The sequence below is a fragment of the Pieris brassicae genome, chromosome 3 (assembly GCF_905147105.1).
Source record: "Pieris brassicae chromosome 3, ilPieBrab1.1, whole genome shotgun sequence".
NCBI classification, from domain to species: domain Eukaryota; kingdom Metazoa; phylum Arthropoda; class Insecta; order Lepidoptera; family Pieridae; genus Pieris; species Pieris brassicae.
In genome coordinates, this window is record NC_059667.1 from 2,922,120 (window position 1) to 2,946,772 (window position 24,653).

Genomic DNA, 24,653 nt, shown 5'->3' on the forward strand with positions numbered 1-24,653 from the left:
GTCAAAAATATTTTGTAGAATGCTAATTACATGCAGTTTTTTGCCTTTATAGTTCTAAAATTTTTTTAACGGCAATCCACAAACAGTTTTGCTTAAATAGATTTACGACAGTACTTATGTATTGTCTTTCACATTGTGAGGTATATATAGAGGTTCATTTAAAAGGATACATACTAGTAGATATCAAATAAGATCATACCGATTCTTAAAACTCTGCAATTCACGGTATCACTAAACTTCAGATGAAAACCCTGCCCGTTTGGACCGCATATCCAGTCCCGGTACTCTGAACTTGTACGCAATTACTACAAACCCTACACTGTAATCACTATTGCAAGTTATAGAATATGAGAATTGGTCTCTAAAACCGCTTTCTTTTTAAAGGGGGTATGGGGTACTTGTAAAACGTTACGCAAGGAGCGCAATATTTCAAAGTTTTTGTTCACAAATAAAATTAAATGACCTCTTGAAAATTGTTTTACCTTCATAAAATTGCTTGCCTTAGACGATCAATATTTTTTAAACCTTAAATTTTAAAAAAGAATTCGCTCTTTTGAAAACAACATTGTTATATGAACAAGGCCTGTACTCCAATATCTCAAGTCAATCATTGCTGGAGCGTCGACAAATAGCAAACATAGCTCTTGAATATTGTGACGTTTCAACGGACTCGTGTTGAACCATTCAAGATGTATATATAATTCCGTATTTATAGCAACACAATGTGTTTCAACTTGAACAAATTTTACGTATTCAGTATGTGGGTGGTACATTTTCACGGGCCTGGTGTGCGAACCTAAAGAAATATCATAACATGGACGTCAATTCACCACACAGCATAGCATTGATCCTTAATTTACTTGTTTACTTTTCAATACAGTACACTGTTATGTTAACTTTCACCGCTTTGCAGTATATAGAGAAGTATATAGGTTTTACGGCCTCTTACCAGCTGCTATGTACATAACTTATTTAATATATTATACACAGACACAACTACAATAGAATATTACTTTCGCCCTCAACATAGTCAAAGTATTTCATTGACAGCGGTCAAGGCAAGACTTGAGACCTTTTTGAATACGAGCCTGAAACTTCAAGTATGATATTTGATAAAGCAGTTCAGAGAAGCGTATATAATGAAAAACACAAGACCAGACGTTCCAAACAAATTTAAGGGCCGTAATTTATTTAATACTAAATAGAACATAGTAATTTCGGCATCACATTGCATAACATATAACTGAGCCGCAAGGAATAACAAATATACAGGATGTTTCAGACATTCATACCAAAAATATTATAATATTTATTTAATTATTTATAATGAAGATTAGAAACGCGAAACAGCCTGTATTTGCTAAATATAATACAGATAAATATATCTAAACAGCAATTTTTATCAAATAGTATTATTTATAAATTTTATAAACTCTACAAACATCTAAGTACAATACGATAACTGATACCCGCGATCTCGCCCGCGTAGAAGGAATAAAAATCATACAACAATATCGAAATTTTATCAAAAACGATTCAGCGTGAACATCAAACTCAATCACGTTTCTACTCACAATTTAATAAAAGATTTATTAATAAAACTCGTAAATAATTTTGGAAAATAACAGCTCTAGATTCTTATAAAACCTACAAAAATATATTAAACCAAGCTAGACCAAGACTAAACGAAGTTCACCAACTTTAACAGTCCCGCCTATCTTTAACTAATTAACACAGTTCAAACTTAAAACAAAACAACTCCGAAACATTTTTCTAGTCGTCTATGGTTCAATGGGACCGTTAAATTGAGCGAACATGGCCAAGATCTTGAAAGATTCAGTCTTACATAGACAATGAAAATATTCTGTGATCCACAAACTAACTATACAAAACTGATCTAGAACCTCTCTCTGGCAATTATCAATCGTAATACTTTATAGAAACCGGGATACACATTTAAATTTTGTGGGTACTAACATACACAAATGAGGGTAGACGTGTGGGCACCGCAAGCGTACGCACGTGTAAAGCTTGATTAATATACAAGCGACAATAGCGGATAATAAAAAGCAACGAAAAGAACTTCCACTATTGGAAATACCCTCCAAAGTTTGAAAATTAGTCTTTAGTGACTGACTTTATAAATCTTAAAAATTAAATATATATTCACTATCTGATACGTGACTAATAATGTATTGACACATGCTCCAAAACTAAGGCCATTAGGTCTGACCTTGAAATGACCTTTCGCATTTTGGTTATGCGTAGGCAAAGAAACAATTACCATCAATAATTTCGTGTTGAAAAATATGAAAAGCGTTCGAGACGTCGGGAAATGGACTTTATAAAAATGCATTTTATAAAAACTTAATTTTAATAAAAACAAATAACGGACAGGATCAATCACCAAAAATACGTGAGAGTAATTACGTTACTATATTGCTTTTACTATTTTACTATATGTTTTAAGTTAGTACCGGTATTGTAACTCTCAGTATATATATAGTCCCGGTATAGTACTCTCCAGATTGAAAATAAACAGACCTTTAAACGACAAGTCACAGACCAAGGCAAATATAATTTTTAATAGATATAACAAGACGTAGTAGAAATTATTTAAAACAAAAGTGCATCGTCCCCAGAAAATCGTATCAGATATAAATTAAAACATTTTGCGTAGTCTGTTAAAAATACAGGACAACTATTTGACAGTTAACATTTGAAAGTTTGACACGTCTATGTTTTGTTTATTAATTGTTCGTAGTGTTACCCTTTTAAAGTTCCAATTGTAATAACTTTCCGTGGTTATTGGTCGCTAGTTCCGGGCTTCGGAGCAGGCGCTACCAGCACGCTAATATCCCAAACCTGGCAATATAAAAGTAACAATTAATAACTTACATTTGCTATAGTATTTCTACAACGAGATATATACAAAGATTTTGTTCTCTCCACATTCTAACCCAGCATTTTGCATTACATTTGGCAATGAGTCGAGTAAAAACAGTTACGTTAATTTATTTTACATACAATTGCAAAAATTAAGCTAAGCTTTTTAAGTATTATCCTTAATCCTAATTTGTACAAATAATAACAAAAGATAGTATACAAATCGCGTGTTCATCTTTAATAAAAGCTTTTTCTTTATTGGATTATTTTTTGACAGCCAGTATCATTTTATTATTAAAACTCCTTGGTGGTTTCTTCCAACTCAACTATTCCAAATTTAAAAAACTTTTAATCCTAAAGGGCTAAAGCTACTTTTGTTACATTAAAACACTTAAACAGCTTTGAGGAAGAAGTACTCTTTTTAAACAAGATATATTTTTTTTTTTTGTTAAAACGTGTAGCATTCGCGTATAACCAAAGAGAAGAATGTTCTGGTCTCGTTTGCTTAGTTAAAATAACGAAAGTGCATACCTCTATTGATAACAATGACAGATTATATGCACAAAGACATTCAAGGTTGTAGTATTAAAAGAATTTAATTCCGTCACTTGTAAATTTCCTATTAAATTTAAATACTCTATACAGTTTTATTGTACTATTTACTGACTTGGATATCCGCCAATAGTAAGTTAACGTAAATTCGCCCGGATTTAATACCGAAAATACGGGTTTTTATTTTTACGAGCTTTGAATAGTTCCATAATAGACAGATATCACAGCAGTTAATTTCATTTACGGTACTAATTTTATTAAATTTAAATTTGTACAGAACGGCTTATGAAAACACTGAGCGCTTTAATCCTGTAAACTAACTAATTGTAAATACAGTGAAAACCGTTTACAACGACATCGTTTAGGATATACCGGTTATATTGACCAAAATCAAAGGTCCCGGCTGAATTCTATGTATTAGGTACTTAACAACGTCATTGATCGTTACGACTATCGGTTTTTACGACCAAAGATCCGACCGACCGAAAATTACGACCTGATATCGTTAAAACAGATTTTGACTGTATTTACTTATAAATATATAATAAAAACTCTTCAATTGTATTATTAATTAAGGGTGCGACCCTCAACCCTAAGGCCCTGCATTCAAATCACAGCTATGCACCAAGGAATTGTTATTTCTACGTGCGAAATTATAGTTTGCTTCTACGAAGGTAAAACATCGCGAGGAGACGTCTTAAGGCGAAAAGTTTACGACGTTGGTCAGGCACAGAAGGCCGATCATCATTAACATGTAGCCAATAAAAATGATTCAAGAAACAATGCAATCTTTGGCCTCACATTCCTGGTTGTAACAAACATTCATTATGTTTGCTACAAAATTATCAAAATCTCATCTAACCCTTAGCGATTGAAATAATATGACAACTGGACATTTTAGGTCATATTTGCATATGAGTCATGCTAAAATTGGATGTGAGTTCTGCATTTGGCCACAAGGTCGTTTCTGAAATATTACCCGACTTACGTAAGACGTGTTGCATCATTCGCTACTGTTTTGAGAACAATTGAAAATCATCTTCATAAGTGTCAAATTTTAATTGGATACTGACCAGGCTGGGCAAATATTTTTTGTTTTATATTAGGGGGACAAACGAGCCTACGGGACGCCCATAAAGGGCGGTCATCGCTGCCCATGGACACCTATTTTTAGTGGGTGCGTTGCCGGCCTCCTTGCTCAACTTGTAGGTCGTATATCTCAGGGAAGACCCACACCGGGAGACGATTCCACAGTTCGCTAGTTCGCAAAAGGAAGTACTTTCAGCCATCAAGGTGACCTTGACGAAATTTTGCATTGATACCGGGAGCGGGGCGATATCAGTTAACATCTGGTGAGCCTCCTACCCGTTTGCCTTCTAAAAAAAAACCGGTAATACTTTTGACTCGTCCCGTCTTTAGTGCGGCCTGGCATAGGTCCAGGTAGGTTGCCTGATTATACTTGTTAATCATTTATCCGTTCCACATAGTCAAACCTTTCGTATCCTTTTGTCACTACGTCCTCCAAGATGTACAAATTAAAGTGTCAATTTGTCAGAATTTGACCTAGAAATTTACTGAGGAATTTAAAATTATTGATCAAATTATTTATTCTTAGCTTACCTTTATAACCCTATCCTTGCCAGCTGTGCACATGCGTCCCGTGGCTTCATCCATGTAGAGAGACGCCACAGCGTGCTTCATATCATGGAATGACGCTAGGGATTCGCGGCTAAAAGCATATTAAAATTTATCGATAATTGATCGGATTAGATGAAAAATTAACATTTCGGATAAATAAATAAAACGTTTTTGTATAACGCGATATGCGACCCCCATATAACGCGGAAGCCCCCCTATAACGCGGAGATTTCTCTAGATATACTTCTGTAGTGTGAAATAATGATTTAACAAGTTCATACTTAATTTTGCGTACTTTTGCACCTGTTTCAATTGTATTGTTACAAATTTAACTAAATCAATTCGTGTTAATAATTTTGAATTGTTAAAAAAAACGGCTTTTTGTGAATAACCCTACAATGCGATCCGGGTCTACCGCGTATTGCTGTACTGTCTTATATTGGAGCGTATACGTAATAAGTTTACACGTGTTTGTACCACCAACATTATTCGTTCTAGTGTGTCTTGGGGATATGTGCCACGGTGAGGGCCAAGGTTATTCGCCATACCAAGGGCCAGAACCAGTCTTTTGGACAGAACTTGTTTACAAAGACTTTGTGCCTATTGAATTCTGTCTCCAACACTATCGACATTTTCGCATGATGGAGTTCCTAGTAGCGATATTGTGTATAGATTATCGACATTATCGTATTGGCTTAGTACTGTGATGATAGTGTATGTATTTTTGTGAATGAATAAATAAACAAAATTCGGTAAATTCTAAATCAATTCCAAACAGTGAGTACAACGAGCGACTTCATCAAAATTGTAGCGATTCGATTATTAAGGATATTTTTGAAGGATCTACGAACGTTATCATATTTCTATTACTCTATCAATCTTTTACTGTTACTGTTATAGAGCAATAAAGTTTCTTAATCAAATAGAAGATCTAAAAATAGATATTTAGGAAAATCATTCGTAGAAAATTCTAGTATTTAGAGTATACAAACTAAATGTCTTTAAAGGCAAGCATCTAGTCTACAGACAGGCTAATCCTTTATACTTATATATGTACTCACGGCTCATGTCGGAGTGTGTCGTAGCAGCCAGTGCAGACGCGCTGCGGAAACTCAAAGCCCATAATGGGTAAAGGCAAACGGTGAGGAGAACACGCCCCACAAACGGCTGCCCCACACCAACGACAGTGATGTTGACGAAGGCCTACAATAATTTGTTATTTGTAAAAAAAATGTTAAAACCGGTTTTATAATTCATATGGCAACGATATGTTCAGATATGATACGTAGAATTATTTCTGTCTCATGAATGGTTACGGTACTTCAACTTGCAATTAAATTAAATTATTACAGTACACCATATGACATACACGACCCAACAGACGTAGTCCTACATGATATTTCAAGCGATTAGCATACTAAACAAACCCAAACGCATACAAATAAATCCATTTAAATCGGTTCAGCCGTTTAAGAGAATTTCAGTGACATACACACGTAACTATATATATATAAAGATATATATAAAGATCTATATAAATACACGACAAATTACGGTGAACATAAATATGACAAAGAGTATTACACTACGATCAATGTCAAATGTCAAAAAGTACTTGTTTATAAAAAGACCGTATGCGCAGTTCACTTACCGAGCTGCTTCTTCTCCATCATAGCCCGCACATTCCATATAAAGGGTGCTCGGCATAGCTGGCAAATGTCACTTTCACGCCACGCCGGCGTCTCCTTACGAGGAACGCCCATTTCCCATACGCCCAAGGCTCCATCCTCACCACTTGAGAGCAGCCTCTGACAGCCTCCGACATACCATAGCCCTGTCACCTTGTTGCTGAAAGATTTAGGTCATATAGTAACGAATTAGAAAAAATATAGTTTATTTGCAAAGAAAGAACTCGAACCGTACCTAATTCAAACTTGCTAATGATTAGAAAAATGGGTTGATACGTAAACCTACTAAAGCGTTTGTGCGTTACGTACGAATCCAATTATGATGTGACATTTAGTATCCGAGAAATATCTAGACAAACATACATACACTCACACGTGCTTGGACCGACACTATACTGCAATATCAATTCCGGTCATCATAGCCTAAATTAAAGCTAATGTTAAAAATAAATTAAACAAGCATCACACACAACAGACACCTAACATACCTACTATCTACTAAAGTTTTATCCTTATCAATCTCACTGACAAATAAGGGACAAAACATTCTTGAAAAAAAAAACTAATGAAAGCTAAACAAAAATTAATTTCAAATCGAAGTCGAAATCGCTAACAAATATTAGAATTCTTTTCTGTTTCATTAGTGACGTCTTAAAACTAATTAACAACTCTTTGTACACATAAACACTATAAAATTATAGCTTCACCGAATAGCCCGGATGTTATACGCCATTTGCGTTTGTTTACGAAAATGGCACTCATAAGAATCAGAAGTTTAAAATTACTTAATATATAAAACGATTTTAAATTCATATCAACATTATTTAACCAGATACCTATTAGTTTCTTCCAAAAATGGTATACTAAACTCATTTTTATAACAAATACACATTCCTACCTGATTCATATAAAAATAACCTTAATATCCTTTAGTTGACATTCCAGTTAATTTAGGAGTCTTTCCTCATACTTTTTGACATTTTCAAATTTAGACAACAACGATTCTGTTCCCTTTGGTCGTGGGGTTCAAGTGCACAGACTAATTAAAGATTTAAGTTGGCGCCTGGTAGCTAGTATCGGTGAGCCCAGAGCTGATGCTATCCTAGCGCAGAGTATCAGTAATAAGTATTGGCAATACAGCAAGGAAATGCTGCCAGCGTTAAATGCACACTGCCACTAGGACCATTTTTTTTATAATTTGTTTATTTTTTATATTGTTACGAAGACGGGTCGACTGTAATGTTTCTAGATTTTTCTACTAGTTAGAGAACTTTTCAGCAGGCTGTAATATGATTTCTGACCGTTTCAGGAGAGGGTCAATCACATATTAGAAAATTGTAATTTCCATAATGTTACCCTAGTTTTCAGGAAGCTGAAACATTTTTTCAGTCAGTTTCAGAACATGTGTAGTCGAGTGGTGCAGTTTTCAGGAGACCCGTTTTCAGGCGTTTTCAGGCCTAGGTATACGCCTTTGATGAAGGAATATACTAGACTGAGCACTCTAGAACACCGTACGACAAGGACGGAGCAACGTGCGAAAGAGACAAAGAGTGCGGACGTTCTAGAATTGTGCAATCGCTACTCAGTAGCAAGCCCGCCTAGAGAGTTCTCGAATATTGTTTAGAATTATTCCCTGGGATATATAAGCGAGCCGAAACGCGACTAGTCGCCTTTAGTTTGGAATGCGATAACAAGAGAGAAACACCGAAGCGATAAAGTGAATACAAGTGATAAAGTACTGTGTGAAGTGTGCATAAGTGGAGTAATAAGTGATAGTTTCTGTGTGATATAAGTGCATTTCTGCAAGTAATTTGTGCTCATAAATTCCTCATTGATTTACCAAGAAATAAACCCTTGAATAAATCTACGGCATTTTCTATCCGATCCCCTAGCTCGTAACAATATTATTACTACGTAGGTTTGCTGGTTTGAAACACTACTCAAAAACTTTCTGTAAATACAAAAAGTTACAAAAATAAGTAGTACTTAGTGTAAATGCTATTTTGGTATTGATAATATATACACGTACGTTATTTAATACTACCCACAATATATTCGGGGAATTAGCCAAAAAATAAACATTACAAAACACTTATAAATCTAGGTCCGTACAAAATTGGTTAATACTAAATCGTCGAAGTCAATGTCGTTATGTTATTACAAAAATAAGTGCATTAATAAACACCTTCAGTATAAAATAACCTCTGTAACTGATATGATAACTTGCATTACTGTGGGCAAGGTGTAAGATTTCTTGTGATTTGCATACTCTGCCAGATTGAAATTATAATATATCTACCTGAAATCGACTAATTTTTGTATGAAGTTTGACATATACAGTTCTAGATAGATAGATCTATAAAAGATGTTGAACACTGTCAAAACACGATTTTAGATATTCGACGTGTCGAAAATAGATATGTAATCTAAAATTAATATTGAATACTCTTTTAATTAATTTCAATTCACCTTCAATTATGATAAATAAACAAGATATATCTCACTTTAATAAAATAAAAAGGGCGTGCGTACAAAGTACACATGTCAGAAGTGAAACTTCTTTGTAAATTAATTATTACTAAGGTCAAAGCCCCAATAGATGATCATATGATAACTCCAAATATTTGTATATCTATATTCACACTGTAACACACTGTATACGTGCTAATGATAATATAAATAAATAAAAAATCTGCGTTTACTGCACAAGACGTTATGCGACAGTAACTACTAAACAAATGATCAACTAATAGCGTGTATTTTTTCTCGATCTCCCTTTCTCACACTCCCGCAAACGGTCTCAATATCTCTCTCCATTTTATTCGTCATTTTCGTGATGTATCCGTCAAAATTTTACCCTCATGCGCCTAAAGAAGTTTCACTTCAAAAAATGATGTACGATGGAGGAATTGATCAATATTTATTAAATCAATTAATCATGCTCTCAAACATTATTCATGTAATAATACGAATCAATATATAAACAATTTCTGAAAATGACATGCAAGCACATAACAAAATGGTCCTATGAAACCCAACAAGTTTTTGTAAAAAGCTGTTTACTTACTAGAAAATACTACTACTACAAAAATGTCTTAATTATCTGATATTACACACCTGTGCCCTTGAAGTTCATAAGCAGTTCCCTTTTGACCTCCTATATCCCATACAATTACAGTTTGATCAAAGGAACCACTAAACAGGAGTTGTGGTATTGCCGCCCAATTCAACACTCTAACAGAACTGAAAAGTTATAATGTATTACATTATGTATAGATAATGCTAATTTAGTTTATGGTTTAATTTACAGGCTGATATAAGCTACCAATTAAAATATGTTCATTCAGTGATCAAAATGATCTTGCCTGCCTTATTACGAGACATACAAAGATTTTCTTTTTATTATATGCTTGGAAAATTCATCATTTAATAAATAAATAAAAAGGAAAGCATATGTTTGGAATAGATTAAAGATTTGTCAATGTATTTTAAGCTCAGCCAAAAATCACATAAATTTCAAGTAAACAAATTTAATGACATGATAACAATGAAGATAAGATTTCCTTTGTTTATGTTGTACCACTTTTAAACTGTTTATGATTTATTTCAACTACAGGCTACTACAGAATTAGCATGAGTAACAATATTATAAAAGAACTCTTTCCAAACAGGCATAAGTATCTTTATGCATGGCCATTATCATATAGCATAGAATATTGTACAAAAAATTGTATTCTTATGATTTTCATTCAAGGTATATTGAAAAAGAACCTTAGATTAAAAGATACATTTCCATAGGTTATTTATACTTTAATTTAGTTAAGTTAGGCAAGTGACTAACAATACATCAAATGTGACCTTGAGACAGTAAACATTAAAGGCAAGCCTTCACAAGGTCATCTAGAACCTAAATAACTTCTAAATGCTTACCCAGTATGCCCTTTTAACGTTGTGACTAATGTTGCTCCATTATTGTCTAATTTTAACATAGTTATTTGTCCACTATAGTCTCCAACAAATGCATATTTTGATTGGGAATCAAATCTAATAATTGCTTAGGAAATTAGTGACTATTAAAAAATATATAACATTATATTTACATTACATTACATTTTATGCTATACAAAATCATATCCTAGGTTAGATTTAGTTACTATTATGGAATAATATTTGAATACTATTTTTTAATAAATTAAACTTGATAATTTCCAGTTATTATTACCTCACTTATAAAGTAAACAGCCTAATATTTTTAAGTAGTGTACACAACAAGTATGTAAGTATTTTCAAAAGGATACTGTAATGCTGTACACCATGCTTCAAAGGAGTAACCACCAATTCTTCTACCTGTTTCACTACAGTGATAAGAGAACATTTTGTCCCTACTTACAGATAAGACCCATTCACAGCTCAATGAAAAGACTACAGCAGTCACACGAGCCGTGTGTGCTAGATATTCACGTGTCTGCAAAAATATTAGTATTATCAAACAATGAACATCCAAGCTGTTATATCGATAAGCAAAAGAACCAAATACTTTGTTTAGTGTGAAAATTAAGCCTTCAAAACATATAATTTAAGTTATAATACTTAAATTTGTTACAATAATAAAAGTACTCACAGGATTTATTCTATTACAGTCGGAGGCCAAGGTGAACTCTGAAATGGTACCATTTTCTTGTCCAATAAAAAGTTGTCTTGTCTCTGGAGTGTAAAACATTGAAGTACATCCAGATGGCATATACTGACATATACTTGGCCAATATTGGCCAGAGTCCCTTTTCAACCATACTCGAACAGTCCTTACAAATAATGAGAAAAAAATGTTAAATATTATGCAATGTTTAACATAAATATTTAATAACAATTGCATCTCATGACTGGTACTGTTAATCGATTACTAAACAGGCAGTGCTAATTAGGGTGAACTAGAAAACCGTTGCATAGGTCCTGTTAGTTGTCAAACAGGGCGTTTGAACTAGTTTACAAAGAACCACAGGTTTTAAAATGAAAATTAATGTTTTCGAATCATAAAAAATATACAGGATAAGGCATTTACGATGTGATAATATTTAAAAACACTTACTTATCATCGCAAACGCTAATTACTCCATCCTCACCAGGTATCACAACAGCAGCGTTAACATCGTCAGTACAACCTTCTAATTTGCTAAGTAGAGCTGGTTTTTTTGTTGTAGAAAACCTATCATTAGGTGTTCTTGGAGCAGGCTTAATTTCTGCAGCCATATTTCTAAAGGTAATGAAAATAAAAGTTAAACTGTAAACACTTCGTCACAAATTTCTTCGTACAAACTAGTCTACAAGTACCCAACAGAAAAACTGAACGTGACAATAATAAACGTCAGTTTTGACACTTCATAAATGTGTTCGGAAACAATCGTAGAAAAAATCATATTTATAAATTAATCGAATAAATAAGACATAGTATCTTTTCTATTAATTTGAAATAAAATTTTATATTATTTTGATGATAAAGTAAAAAGTACTTTATACATAAAATATAAAACCATTAACTAGTATATTTGTTCATTACCGTCAATGCATCACACGGTAATAAAGATTAAGAATTTTCTATGTGTAATTAAAATACATCTGTTATTAATATCAAGTCTTACACATCAGCCTGACCTCCAAATGACATTGTACGGAAGACAGTAAACACTGTGCATTTTGCAAGTTTATTGAAATTGCTGCAAACCGACTGTATTATTGCCATCTTATAAACTTTCCTGTACGCAAGTAAAATATATTTTATATTGTACCATTTCGAACTAGACGTTATAATTAATAAAAACCTGATTGTTGGTACCTAAGGCCGCTTTTGCCGAAGAACTTATAAAAAAAATTACTTAAACTTAACTTTAACTTATTGTATCTAAAATAAAGTATGGCTAAAAAAACGTATAACCTAATTTACTATTTAAATAATAATGCTCCGTATTTTTTAAAGTTAAAACCCCTTTCTTCTTCTTTCTTCGTTTATTTTCTAAATAAGCAAATGTCTTGCTAAAAGTTTAAACAAGATTCTTAAATCTGGTATCCCTCACATATGATATCTGCGGATTGCGACTAAGTTTTATCAAATTTATCATTTTATAATCTAACAGCTTCGTGAATAAGAAAATAATCAGTAATCAGTCGTTCTCCAGTGTCGAACAGTATTACAATGGCCCAGGCTGTTAGAAAATTAACCGCTCACGTTCTAAAACATAACAATGTGGACACGATAATTGGAAATACCGCTGTTAGGGCGAATAGGTATGAACCGGCTTTTTAATATTTACTTACGTAACACACCGGTGACATACACATTACAAAATATTACATTGTAAATTGTTAGCAAATTGGTGTTTGGCGTCGAGATTTGTGCATCCACTTAATCATATCGCAACGAAAATGTTTTTAATTTTAAATAGTTCTTCAGTTTTGTTTCTAATCTTAAGTTTCTTATATTATTTTCTTGTATATGGAAAGTGAAAATACACAAATTTTAGCACATGGTGGGGAAATGTTGAAATGGGTCCACCTGATGTTATTCTTGGTATAACAGAGGCATACAAGAAAGACACAAGTCCCAAAAAAGTCAATTTGGGTGTTGGTGCCTACCGTGATGATAATGGCAACCCATTTGTTTTACCATCTGTTAGAAAGGTAAGTAATATTTTTAATTTTATAATTTTCTTAACTATATTCTTTAGCATAATCTAACTATCAATTTGGTAATAATATACATTTGACTAGGTAAAAACACTAATATATCTTTTATGTACAATTATATTTTCCAACAATAAAAAATAGGTTACTATGTTCGGTTAATTACAGATGAAAATTCCTATTATATTTTTTACTTATTCAGTAATTAACCTTTAAAGGCTGGCAGCGCACTTTCTACAATATTTATGTCTAACACGAACAATATTAATATGTACAATAATACGCAACTGTACATAACTGTATATTTTGTAGGCAGAGGAAATCCTTCACAAAAAGGCCTTGAACCATGAGTATGCCCCCATCGGTGGTGAGGCGTCCTACACAGATGCTGTTGCCAAGCTGGCCTTTGGAGAAAACAGTCCTGTTTTAAAGAATAAATCAAATGTCACTGTTCAAGTAAGTAATAAATCTGGGAGTATTAGCCCTAATTACTAAATAATTAATATGTTAAGCTTGAATTCATTTTTAATATTGGTGTTAACTGAAACTAAGATATTAGACACTAATTTTAAGATTTATATCCTAATTAATATCATGTCAGGAGAATACTCTATATTTTTGTGTGTAATATTCATATTGAAGGTTAATCATTCTCAAGGTCATTATTTTCTAAAGATATATTTGTATGCTTTTATGGTAACCAATCCAACCTTTAGAAGTCCTAAAACCTTCTGGAACTCTGTAGAATATTGAACATTTAATCTGTGAACCTTTTTAATTACATTTTTAACTCACAACTTTCTCTATATTAGGCGTTGGTTGGCCTGATACCAGGATGTTCAGAATCTAATATTCAACCCATTGTATGGGAATTTACTTTATTCAAATCATGCAGACCTTAGTAACTATAATGAGTATAGCTGTATATAATTTCTCAAGGATTTTGGTGTAGGCATGTGGAAAAGTGCCAACGCTGATAAGTACTTTGTAACATGTTATTTTTGTTAAGGTTAAAGTTTAGTTTTCAATTACGAAAATTGTATGGAAATTGTTATTACTTATTAACATTTAATAACATAATAATGTCTTATTGCAATATGATGTTTGAAATACATTCTGAATCCTGAACTTTCCCCTATTGGACTTGGGTAGATACATTCCTACATCGATACGATGTTAATAGTAATAACGTAATTGCCACCAATTAGTAAAGTTTAGAGATCGCTTTTCTCTCCCATCCACAATTTCGTTTTCTTTTACATAATTTTTAGTGTTGGGCGTTTCTAAAAATACCTCGTCACACTATTATTGTACAATTTTCACTTACTTTTTTAAATACACATATTCTTACTAGATCATAGAAATTACATATTTCCTACCTATGTATTACCTAAATATATTTGTGTCAAAACTTAATATATTTTTTTAAAAACAGACCAAAGAGATCGGCCCCATAATTCTTTTATATACCCCCATACACATTTTTATTTCTAAAAAGATATCAAATATTTTACAGCTGGGAACAATAATTATTTTATACACTTTTTTTATTTCTAAAAAGACATCAAATATTTCAAAGCTGGGAACAATTTTTAATCGTAAATTCAATTGTTTCTTACCGTTTAAACCTTCCCTGAAATCAACAAATACTAAATTGAATTTAATATATAATTTTAAAGATAAACCAACAGCAACATATTTTTATTTATCAATTTACCAATAAGTAACGAAGTGTAATATGATAATGTATAATCAAGAAAACCGCTTAGATCTAGTTATTGATTAGAATGTAAAAGAAAAGTTGTGATGCGAGACATAACCGCGCACGTGATGATTGCGTGCCTAGATAAAACTATCTAGACCGAGGTACGCTTACCCAGTACTAGTAAATATGTACTAATTAAGACTGCCTTAGGTACATGGCTTACTGAGCTATATTTCCCGCGAATTACTTGAAATTGTTTTAGCCTTACGTACATAGATATCTTACATACATAGACGTCTTGATAGAGTGATTACGATCCATAACAAACTTACGTTCTAATCGTTATTAAATTTCTATTAAAATCCCTCCTCCTTATGTGACAAGATACATAAAATTGTTCCATGTGCCTCGTACGAAATCGAATTACTTACATAATTCGCCAATGTTTCGGGTTTTATCTAACTATGACACCAACTATTAGAATATTGATTGATATTTTCCATCTCACCATAGAAGATGTGAGGAAGTTTTTGAAGAGGCGGGAAGACTCTGATTTTGTTAAAACAGTAATTTAAAATATTAATTATTATTTGCTGTTTCAAATTTCAGTTTTCTTTAGTTTTTTTTTTAAATATATTTTTCTGTAAATGTACTTGTTTTCTGTTACATATATGTATATTGTTAATCTATGTAATCTGTTTTGGCTTTCTGTATTGATTAAGTGTCTTGTATTATAATGTAAGATTACTAGTAAATAATAAATAAATTAAAATAAATCAATCGCGAGTTAAGTTCGGTGGTTATATGGATTTGTTCAGATATATGAAACACTTTGTAGCTGGGTAACATCTGGCTTTAATGGTTTAATACATAAGCTTATAACTAACATAACATTAGGGGTAGTGGGGTTGCGACGCAAACAGAAACTATCTTGGCTTGTCTAAGGATTCTTAAATCGTAAACAAGAATGTTGTATTGCAATTTATAAGTCTGAAAAAAACTAAAGGCTCATATTGGCTTTAAGTGTGCGATGATGTTTACATACGCTTATAATTATTTACTATAATAATCTAACATTAGTTACGTTACATAACTCGCTCTACAACCTTCTGAGATCTAGACCTCAATTTAATAAGCCTGTAGGTGATCACACACGCCGTCGACTATTTTGGTTTAACGCAGGCAGGTATCGTCACGAAGTTTTCCTTCATCGTTCGAGCGAATGTTGAACACGCACATAGACAGAAAGGTCATTGGTGCACAGCCGGGGATCGAACCTATGACCTCAGGAATGTGAGTCACACGCTGACACCATTAGGCCATCACTGCTCGTTTTTAAATTAACATGACTTGAAAGAAAACACTTTTTAACCGGCTTATTGAAGCTATGTATTATTATAAACTTATAATTATTTCAAAAAAGTGTTTTCTTTCAATGTGTAAAAGCTATGTTAAAAAGACAATACTATATTACCAGGAGTTGTACTTTAATATTAAGGTTCTGTTAATATGTTCTTAACTAAACTGATTACACAATGTAGTTAAGTATTTAGTAATATAGTTAAAATATTCCCCCTTCCCTTTGACCAGAGGTCATGATACTGCTCCATCCAGCACATTAGCTGACGAACGCGTAAACAATACTGTAATATTCTTAACCAGTAAAAGTTGTTGTATGAATGAATGCTATTAATGTAACTTGTCCAGTTTTTTACGAGGTAAAGATCGCCCATTATATTATAGCAGAAGCAATTCTAATGGGAGCTCTGGTCAATAACACTGGGTTGTTTATTATTATTATTAAAGCTTTATCAATTATTCCATACAACAAGTGGTTAGTTAACATTCCTAAATACTAATAGTATTAGTTGTGTTAGTATAAGTTATAGTTATATATATTAGTATTAGGTATTTTTAAGAAAACACTGGCTTGTTATTTAGTTATAAATATTTACAGACACTATCCGGCACTGGAGCGCTGAGACTTGGCCTTGAATTTATCACGAAGCACTACGCTAAGAACAAGGAGATTTGGATGCCAACACCCACTTGGGGAAACCACCCTCAAATCTGTAACACTCTGAACTTGTCCCATAAGAAATATCGCTACTACGACCCTAAGACACATGGCTTTGACCTCAAAGGGGCTATTGAAGATATCTCTGTAAGTATAGAAACAAAAACAACTATAAATATAATAATGTAAATTGTTTTATAGAAGAGTTACGTTAAATAAAACAAAATAAAAATTATTTGTCTCTGCCGAATTGACTGAAGACATGTTAGACTATTTTTTTAATAAAGGCCGGCAACGCCTAAAAAATGGTTTTATTGGAAGGCAATAGACACATTTAAAGAATTTTCTTGATTTAATAAATTTTATCAAACTCGCGTAAAACAACCACGCATTACTTGTCATTTATACGATCCGAAAAATGTAATTTAATTACGATGGAATATATTCCTATCAATAAAATATTTATTAAATTGTGTTTAAGCGAAGCGAATTATAGGTTTTATTGTTTAAACATTACATTGAATGTTAATCTTATCACACACGATTATTATCACAATAATACACTATTATAACATAGAGTTGTATATCCATAGTATGTAACGACAGACAAATGTGAACTATTCACTTTATAATTTCTTATAGTTCTGAATTGCTATTGGGAACACGAAGATTGAAGTCACAACAGTATATTTTATTTATGTATATTTAGTATTTTATTAAGGTATAAAATACTATAAGGAATAACGGCTTAGATCCAATTTATTTTTCTACATACACATTTTCATCACTCGGCCATAATGTAAAATGCTCTTTAACCCTATAGAAATTAAATAAAACATGATGAAATGAATTAAACGTTCAAATGTTTGGCTTTAAGCTAACCTGAACACAAACGCCTTTAAAAATTTAAACAAAAATCCCAACCTTATGTAATTCACTGGGAACAAAGACAATATATTTACATCATGCTTTTTTAAAAGTACAAAGCCATGCGTCGTCATAATATTACTTGGGGTTGTATACAAGTCGATAGAAAAAAAGTTGGAGCTGTTTTAAACTGAAACCGTGATTCGACAAATTTACCCAAATAATAAAAACAATGAATGAAGTCATAACAGATAATATTTAAACTTGAATTCCATATTTAAAAATACCATAGATATTAATAGTTAGATAAATGGATTTTTGTGTTACTTAACTTAAGTGTTATTAAACAGCTATTTTAGTATATACTTTAAGGAAGCCATAATAACGATAGTAGTATATTACGTAATTCACGTAATGAGGGGTCATTGCGTCATTGACAATGTCATAGTATAGATAATGTATGGTGAGATAAGATTATATGAATTGAGTGTTTGACTATGACATAATTATTGAATGTATAAAATATATAAATTACACCCGTTCCATCTGGATATCTGGCGTTCCACAATTGAGCGCTTTCTATTTAGTAGTTCTAAAAGTACAAGAAAACATTATGTCACAAAGTTTACACACACATATTAATTAAATTAGAACAGATCAAGAAAAACACTTTTTGAACGGATTAAAGCTATGTATTATTATTAAAAACTTCTTAAATGTGTAAAAGCTATTTTAACAAAAGACAATACTGGGACAGATCATGCAAATTAGCAAGAATAAAATATAGGCAATCAGTAAAAATGACAAACCTCTTATTAAGAGCGTAATAAACAAAAATATAATTAATCGTAATAACGTTACGACTAACGGACCTTTGAGAGTAGAGCCCTCAAAGGCCAGCCAACATGCAACGTGTGGTTGGTGTCCATGGGAGGCAAAACACTTTTATTCGAGCCTGATAGTTTGCCTCCTGTCCCATTAAAAATGTGAGCCTTCACGGGACGCCTGGCAGATGTGAAACATCGACATTATTTTGTAAAAGTAATATGCAGAAAATAACATATTGTGATAGGAACTAAATATGTCATAATGATAAAATAAAATATTACGACGTTTTTCCAGATATCGATGACTATTTATTGAATAAACATTTATTTTCATTAAATACAAAAAATTACGAATTTATTTCAAATCGTGACTACTTAATTCGTTTAATCAGTGACTTCGGTAATAGTTATATTCGATGTTGCCTCTGAGGACGGTTTAACTGTGACAATTGGTCGATGGTAACTGAAGTATGTTACAAAAGTATTGGACATAACATTAGTAAATTTTAATTGGCTTCAATATATTAGTAAACTCAAGAATCTTAGCTAGTTATTTCAATATATTACTAAAATCGTAAATTATAAGTATCAATAATGAATGTTACAATAATAATTATTATTGTAACAATATATACGATGGTATATATATACACTCTATATGCAGTAGTGTGTACGGTGTGGTAATCTTGAGAAAGAAAATTGAGTAGGGAAACATATTTATAGTTTCTTTTATAGGCGAACATAAATCTTCGACTTGTATATGTTTGGGTAATACTCAAACGCCCCATTAGATATATGGCTAATATATATATAGGCCCCAATACTTTGATATTATTATATAAAAATCTTGCAATAAAGACATTATTGCATGATTTTACATACATATTCTTGCTAAGTATTACTATATTACTTTTCTGGAATAATGTAATTATCTTCCAATTCCAGAAAATACCTGAAGGTTCCATTATTCTCCTCCACGCTTGCGCTCACAACCCGACCGGAGTCGACCCCAAACCCTCTGATTGGGAACAGCTATCTCATGTAAGTATAAAGCCATAGATTTAAGATAAAAAATTTCTTCTTAAAAGGCCGGCAACGCACTCGCGAGCCCTCTGGCATTGAGAGTGTCCATGGGCGGCGGTATCACTTAACATCAGGTGAGCCTCCTGCCCGTTTGCCCCCTATATTATAATAAAAAAAAAATAAAAAAAACATTGTTTCCTGTCTATGACAATGATAGACACAGAAATGTGTCTGTTATGGGATATATTATGCCTATTGGAGATTTTTTTTTACGAGAATATTTTTTACCAGGTGATCAAAGAGCGTAAACTCTACCCGTTCTTCGACATGGCGTACCAAGGTTTCGCAACGGGAGATGTAGATGGAGACGCTTTCGCAGTGCGACACTTTGTGAAGGAAGGCCACCAGGTCACATTGGCTCAGAGTTTCGCCAAGAACATGGGTATGTAGACAAATAAAATATAATTATATAGTAGATTAAAACTAAAGTGCTCTACTTATAAAACGAAGCCTTTTTAATTACAGATGTTAAGAATATACAGTTTAAATTCGTAATATATTTTTTCTTGTTGTTCGTTATCCTACTTCCTTCAGTACCATTGATATAGACAGGTAAAGACATTATTCACCTTGAAAGAAAACACTTTTTTTTACAGGATTGAAGCTATGTATTATTATAAACTACGTCTCTCGTGCTTTACAGCGTGCCTTGTCATGGTGACATGTATTCATGTATTTATTTGCATTCCATAACGTTACAAAAGATGTTTATGAGGCTTAAAGCTAGGTACAATATTATGGACCCTGTTAGGGCACAGCAAAAGAAGGCATTACGAAACCTATATAACATAACTAATAGCAACAAAATAGCACATAAAACTTCACACTCCAGGCTAGTACCAATTTCATAGAATCACATTTTTTATTTATTTATTTAATTTTGAATATTTAGGGATTAATAATCAAGAAATTAAGCTATATTTTTATCTTCTAGGTACTCATTAATGCTATAATAACATTTACGTATAAGAAGTTTATTTAGTTTGTTTGTAAATATATGTATCTTTTTTTCATTTCTTAGTGTCTCAGGTAGTTTATTATCATGACATCCTTCACCTTTCTAATGCTTCTATATTATATATCCACTTCCTATTTATCCTTGACTTTCAATTGATATATGGAACTAATATCGAAACCATGGTTATACGGTAATTTGAATCAAAATAAAATTTATTCATGTAGGTTACTTAATAATATAATATAATGCTTTTAAATTTCCTTTTACTGCCAATTCTTAAATATAGGACGTAGAACGGATAAGAACTGGCAATAATCTTTTCGTCACTACGTTGTCCTATGTTTTTTTACAAAATATTTGTAAGCACCTTTAACCATTACATCCAAGAACCAGATTCGTAACATATGACCTGCCTTATCAGTGTAAACGAAAACGAAATAAACATGTTATTATAAATAAACGATTTCAATAATGATGCAAGAAATCGAGATTTTTATATATTTCCTATGAGAGTAGTGTTGGTCTAGTGGGTTCAGCGTTGGACTCTTGTTCGACTGTCATCTCTGAGGTCGAAGGTTTTATCCCCGGTTGTCTACCAATGGACTTTATGTCTATGTGCGCATTTAACATTCGCTCGAACGGTGAAGGAAAACATCGTGAGGAAACCGACTTGGGACCTAAAAACTCAATCAAGATCACCTACTTCCCTATTATACTGACGAATGATCTGAGGCCCATACCTAACAAGATTATAGCCACTGGTTTGGTGTTTATAAAAATGGTAGCTCTTCGCTTCAGATTTCTATCTGTTTCTTGATCATTTGCTGATCGTAATAGACAAGATAGCATTCTGTGTTTGACACACGACTTAGGTAAGGCTTTTTTTCTCACGTTCTCCTTCAAGGTCAATTAGTCACGGCCGGGGTTCGAATCTACGACCTGGATAGGTGGGGTGGATAAAACTGCCATGAAGCCATTAAGAGAACACTGCTCTTTATTATTATTACTAATCATATGTATTATTATTATTACTCTTTAAACAAGGTTAAAATACGTTAGCGCTACAGTGTTATATCTATTAACGCCACGACCTGCAATTTTTTTACATATAACGTATTGTACGTTCAATAATTTTATAATTAAAATGAAATTGGTCAGTTTCAATGGGCTGGTAATGAGAATAATGAATAAAATGGTCTTAAGGTTGCGATTTGTCAACGACTGGTCTAGTTTCACACATATATACACGCAACCATACGTTATACCTTGCGTCTTATGTTTGACATTAAGCATATTAGTTGGTCTGAAATGTTTGTAGGCTGACACATAGATGGAGTTAAATAGTATTAAATTAATGTGATTTTTAGTTAGCCCTAACCTTCAAAAGACACTTGTATAAATTTTACAACTGCCGTACGTAGTTTGTGTGAAGGAACTTTTGTCTGTTTAAGAATATGCATAAAAAAGAATTTCGTATGATATGTATTACTAGAATTAGCCGTGCGAAGGAAGAGCCAGTTAATGAATACAGATTATCGTATCTTTCAAAAGTAAAATTTACAGTGAGTAAAAATTTGAGACATGAGAAAAGTCTCTGGACACAATGGCTATTAAATAAAAAAATTAATACACATATTATTTATTTAAATTGTTCAGGATTGTACGGAGAGCGTGCCGGTGCATTGACATTCCTCTGCGGTGACGAAGGATCAGCAGCTAAAGTGATGTCTCAAGTGAAAATTATGATTCGTGTTATGTACTCCAACCCACCATTATACGGTGCCCGTCTCGTACAAGAAATCCTTAACACCCCAGAGCTCAAGAAACTATGGTCAGTTTCTATATTTTCTAATAGTCTGTGTTAATCTTATAACCTAGTTGTGTTGCCTACGTTAACCTATTAAACCTGTCATTAATTATTTATACACCTACGCTGTGCCTCCAAAACATAGTATTTTTTTCTGTAAATTAAGCAGAATTTTATATAATTTTTTTTATTCAAAATCCTCAAAAGAAACATAAATCAGAAGTAAACACCAAGTTTTCCAGCGCCAGGTATTTTTTTAAATAATAATATTTCAGGTTAGCGGACGTAAAATCAATGGCTGACCGTATTATCTCGATGCGTACAAAACTCCGCGCGGGAATCGAAGGCGCCGGAAACAAGTTGCCATGGCAACACATCACCGATCAAATCGGAATGTTCTGTTACACTGGACTTAAACCAGATCAGGTAAGGTTAATTGCAATACACAAGAAAGATATTTATAAAAAAGTACTTGAAATGATAACAAATATGGTGAGACAAAGATGGCCGTCATGTCGTTGCCCCCATTTTATTTAAAAAAAAATTGTTTAGTTAATGTCAGCGTAATATAGTGTTGACAATACATTTTTTAAAATAACTTTGTGTTTGATTTAGGAGAATTTATTTTAAAATAATTTAACGCCCGAATTTATTACATAACTCGACATTTTGAGTGCTAGTTCCCAATTCTTAAAAGGCCGGCAACGAACTCGCGAGCCCTCTAGCATTGGGAGTGTCCATGGGTGGTATCACTCAACATCAGGCGGGATTCCAGCCCGTTTGCCCCCGTTCTATAAAAAAGTCACGCGATTGTGTCCGTTAGTTTTGTTTATTATTTTTTCTATTTGGTAATGAATATACATGTCATATCTTCTTCTTCTTCTTCTTCATCATCATCATCTATACATGTCATATATTACCTATAAATATATTAATGTAATAATTCTACGCTTCATTAATTATTAAAAAACACTTTCGGCTCAACATATTGAAATTTGAAATGTAGGAAAAAAACATATTTATCTGCTCATCCTAGATTTTGCCTAATTAAACTTTCTCTGTTTAACCGGCAAACTGTCAGAGTTATAAAAATAAATACATTTATATATTTAATTATGTATTATTACAGGTGGAACGGCTAACCAAGGAGTTCCACGTCTATCTCACCAAGGACGGACGTATTTCTGTGGCTGGAATTTCTTCAAAGAACGTCGACTACGTCGCCGAGGCCATGCATAAGGTCACCTCCTAGATTTAAGTAAAACTGCCATAAGCTTTAAATGTTTACTGAACCAGATGTATTTCGCGCACTTTATATATTTACTATAGTTATTTCATTTTTAGAAATAAAAGTATAACTTTTAGACAATTTTTATTACTACCCACATATTATGTGCATTAGGGATTCTTATTTCAAAATTTTAGGTTGATTTTCTATATATATTTACTAAAAAATAACATAACATTATTTTCGTTTGACAGGAAATTAAAAACTCAGTATTATGTTTTAGTCATTTATAACGTAATAACGGCTTGTCCTGGATGAATGTTTTAAATATATTAGACTATGTTAGTCATGGATAAGCATTCTAATGGTGAAATATTTTTTTTCAAATCGGCCCAGTAACTTTTCAGTTTATTTGTTACCTATAAATTTTCCATATAAGGGCTCATTCACACGAGCGGCACGATGCCGACGGCAGAGCAACTGCACTCGTCGGCAGTAGTTATCGACCTACGTCAACGTTTGCAGTTGTTTGTGGTTGTAGCGTGCCGTGTCCGCTTGTTTGTCAGTTGACTGCAAATAGTTTAGGGAGTGCGCACGCGTTTCGATTTTATAAAATAATCTCCAATGACAGCATTGATGTTGAAATGCTTATTGTGGCAGTAAAGAAAAATGTTTCTATATGCGTAACTACAAGAGTACAATAATCCGTGGGCGGATGTACG

At 32.7% G+C, this 24,653-nt stretch overlaps 2 protein-coding genes across 3 annotated transcripts; one reads left to right on the top strand and one right to left on the bottom strand.

The window, feature by feature from the left end:
• Positions 1–1,153: 1,153 nt before the first annotated feature.
• LOC123706657 (WD repeat and FYVE domain-containing protein 2) lies at positions 1,154–12,402 on the bottom strand. 2 transcript variants are annotated; one of them, XM_045655939.1, is made up of 10 exons: positions 12,319–12,402; positions 11,851–12,015; positions 11,386–11,566; positions 11,063–11,229; positions 10,695–10,808; positions 9,882–10,007; positions 6,728–6,924; positions 6,138–6,279; positions 5,059–5,167; positions 1,154–2,865 (listed from the first exon to the last, which is right to left on the bottom strand). In XM_045655939.1, exons 2-10 carry the CDS (start codon positions 12,009–12,011, stop codon positions 2,806–2,808), a joined length of 1,257 nt encoding a protein of 418 aa, XP_045511895.1. In that variant the 5' UTR covers positions 12,012–12,015; positions 12,319–12,402; the 3' UTR covers positions 1,154–2,805. The 2 variants fall into 2 exon arrangements, with proteins under 2 accessions (XP_045511895.1, XP_045511894.1); XM_045655938.1 differs by lacking the exon at positions 12,319–12,402 and having other exon boundaries at positions 11,851–12,108.
• Positions 12,403–12,824: 422 nt separating this feature from the next.
• On the top strand, positions 12,825–24,067 carry LOC123707281 (aspartate aminotransferase, mitochondrial). The gene is made up of 9 exons (XM_045657190.1): positions 12,825–13,043; positions 13,280–13,436; positions 13,752–13,895; positions 17,102–17,308; positions 19,801–19,896; positions 20,170–20,320; positions 22,553–22,727; positions 22,979–23,129; positions 23,833–24,067. Exons 1-9 carry the CDS (start codon positions 12,952–12,954, stop codon positions 23,953–23,955), a joined length of 1,296 nt encoding a protein of 431 aa, XP_045513146.1. The 5' UTR covers positions 12,825–12,951; the 3' UTR covers positions 23,956–24,067.
• The last annotated feature ends 586 nt before the right edge of the window (positions 24,068–24,653 follow it).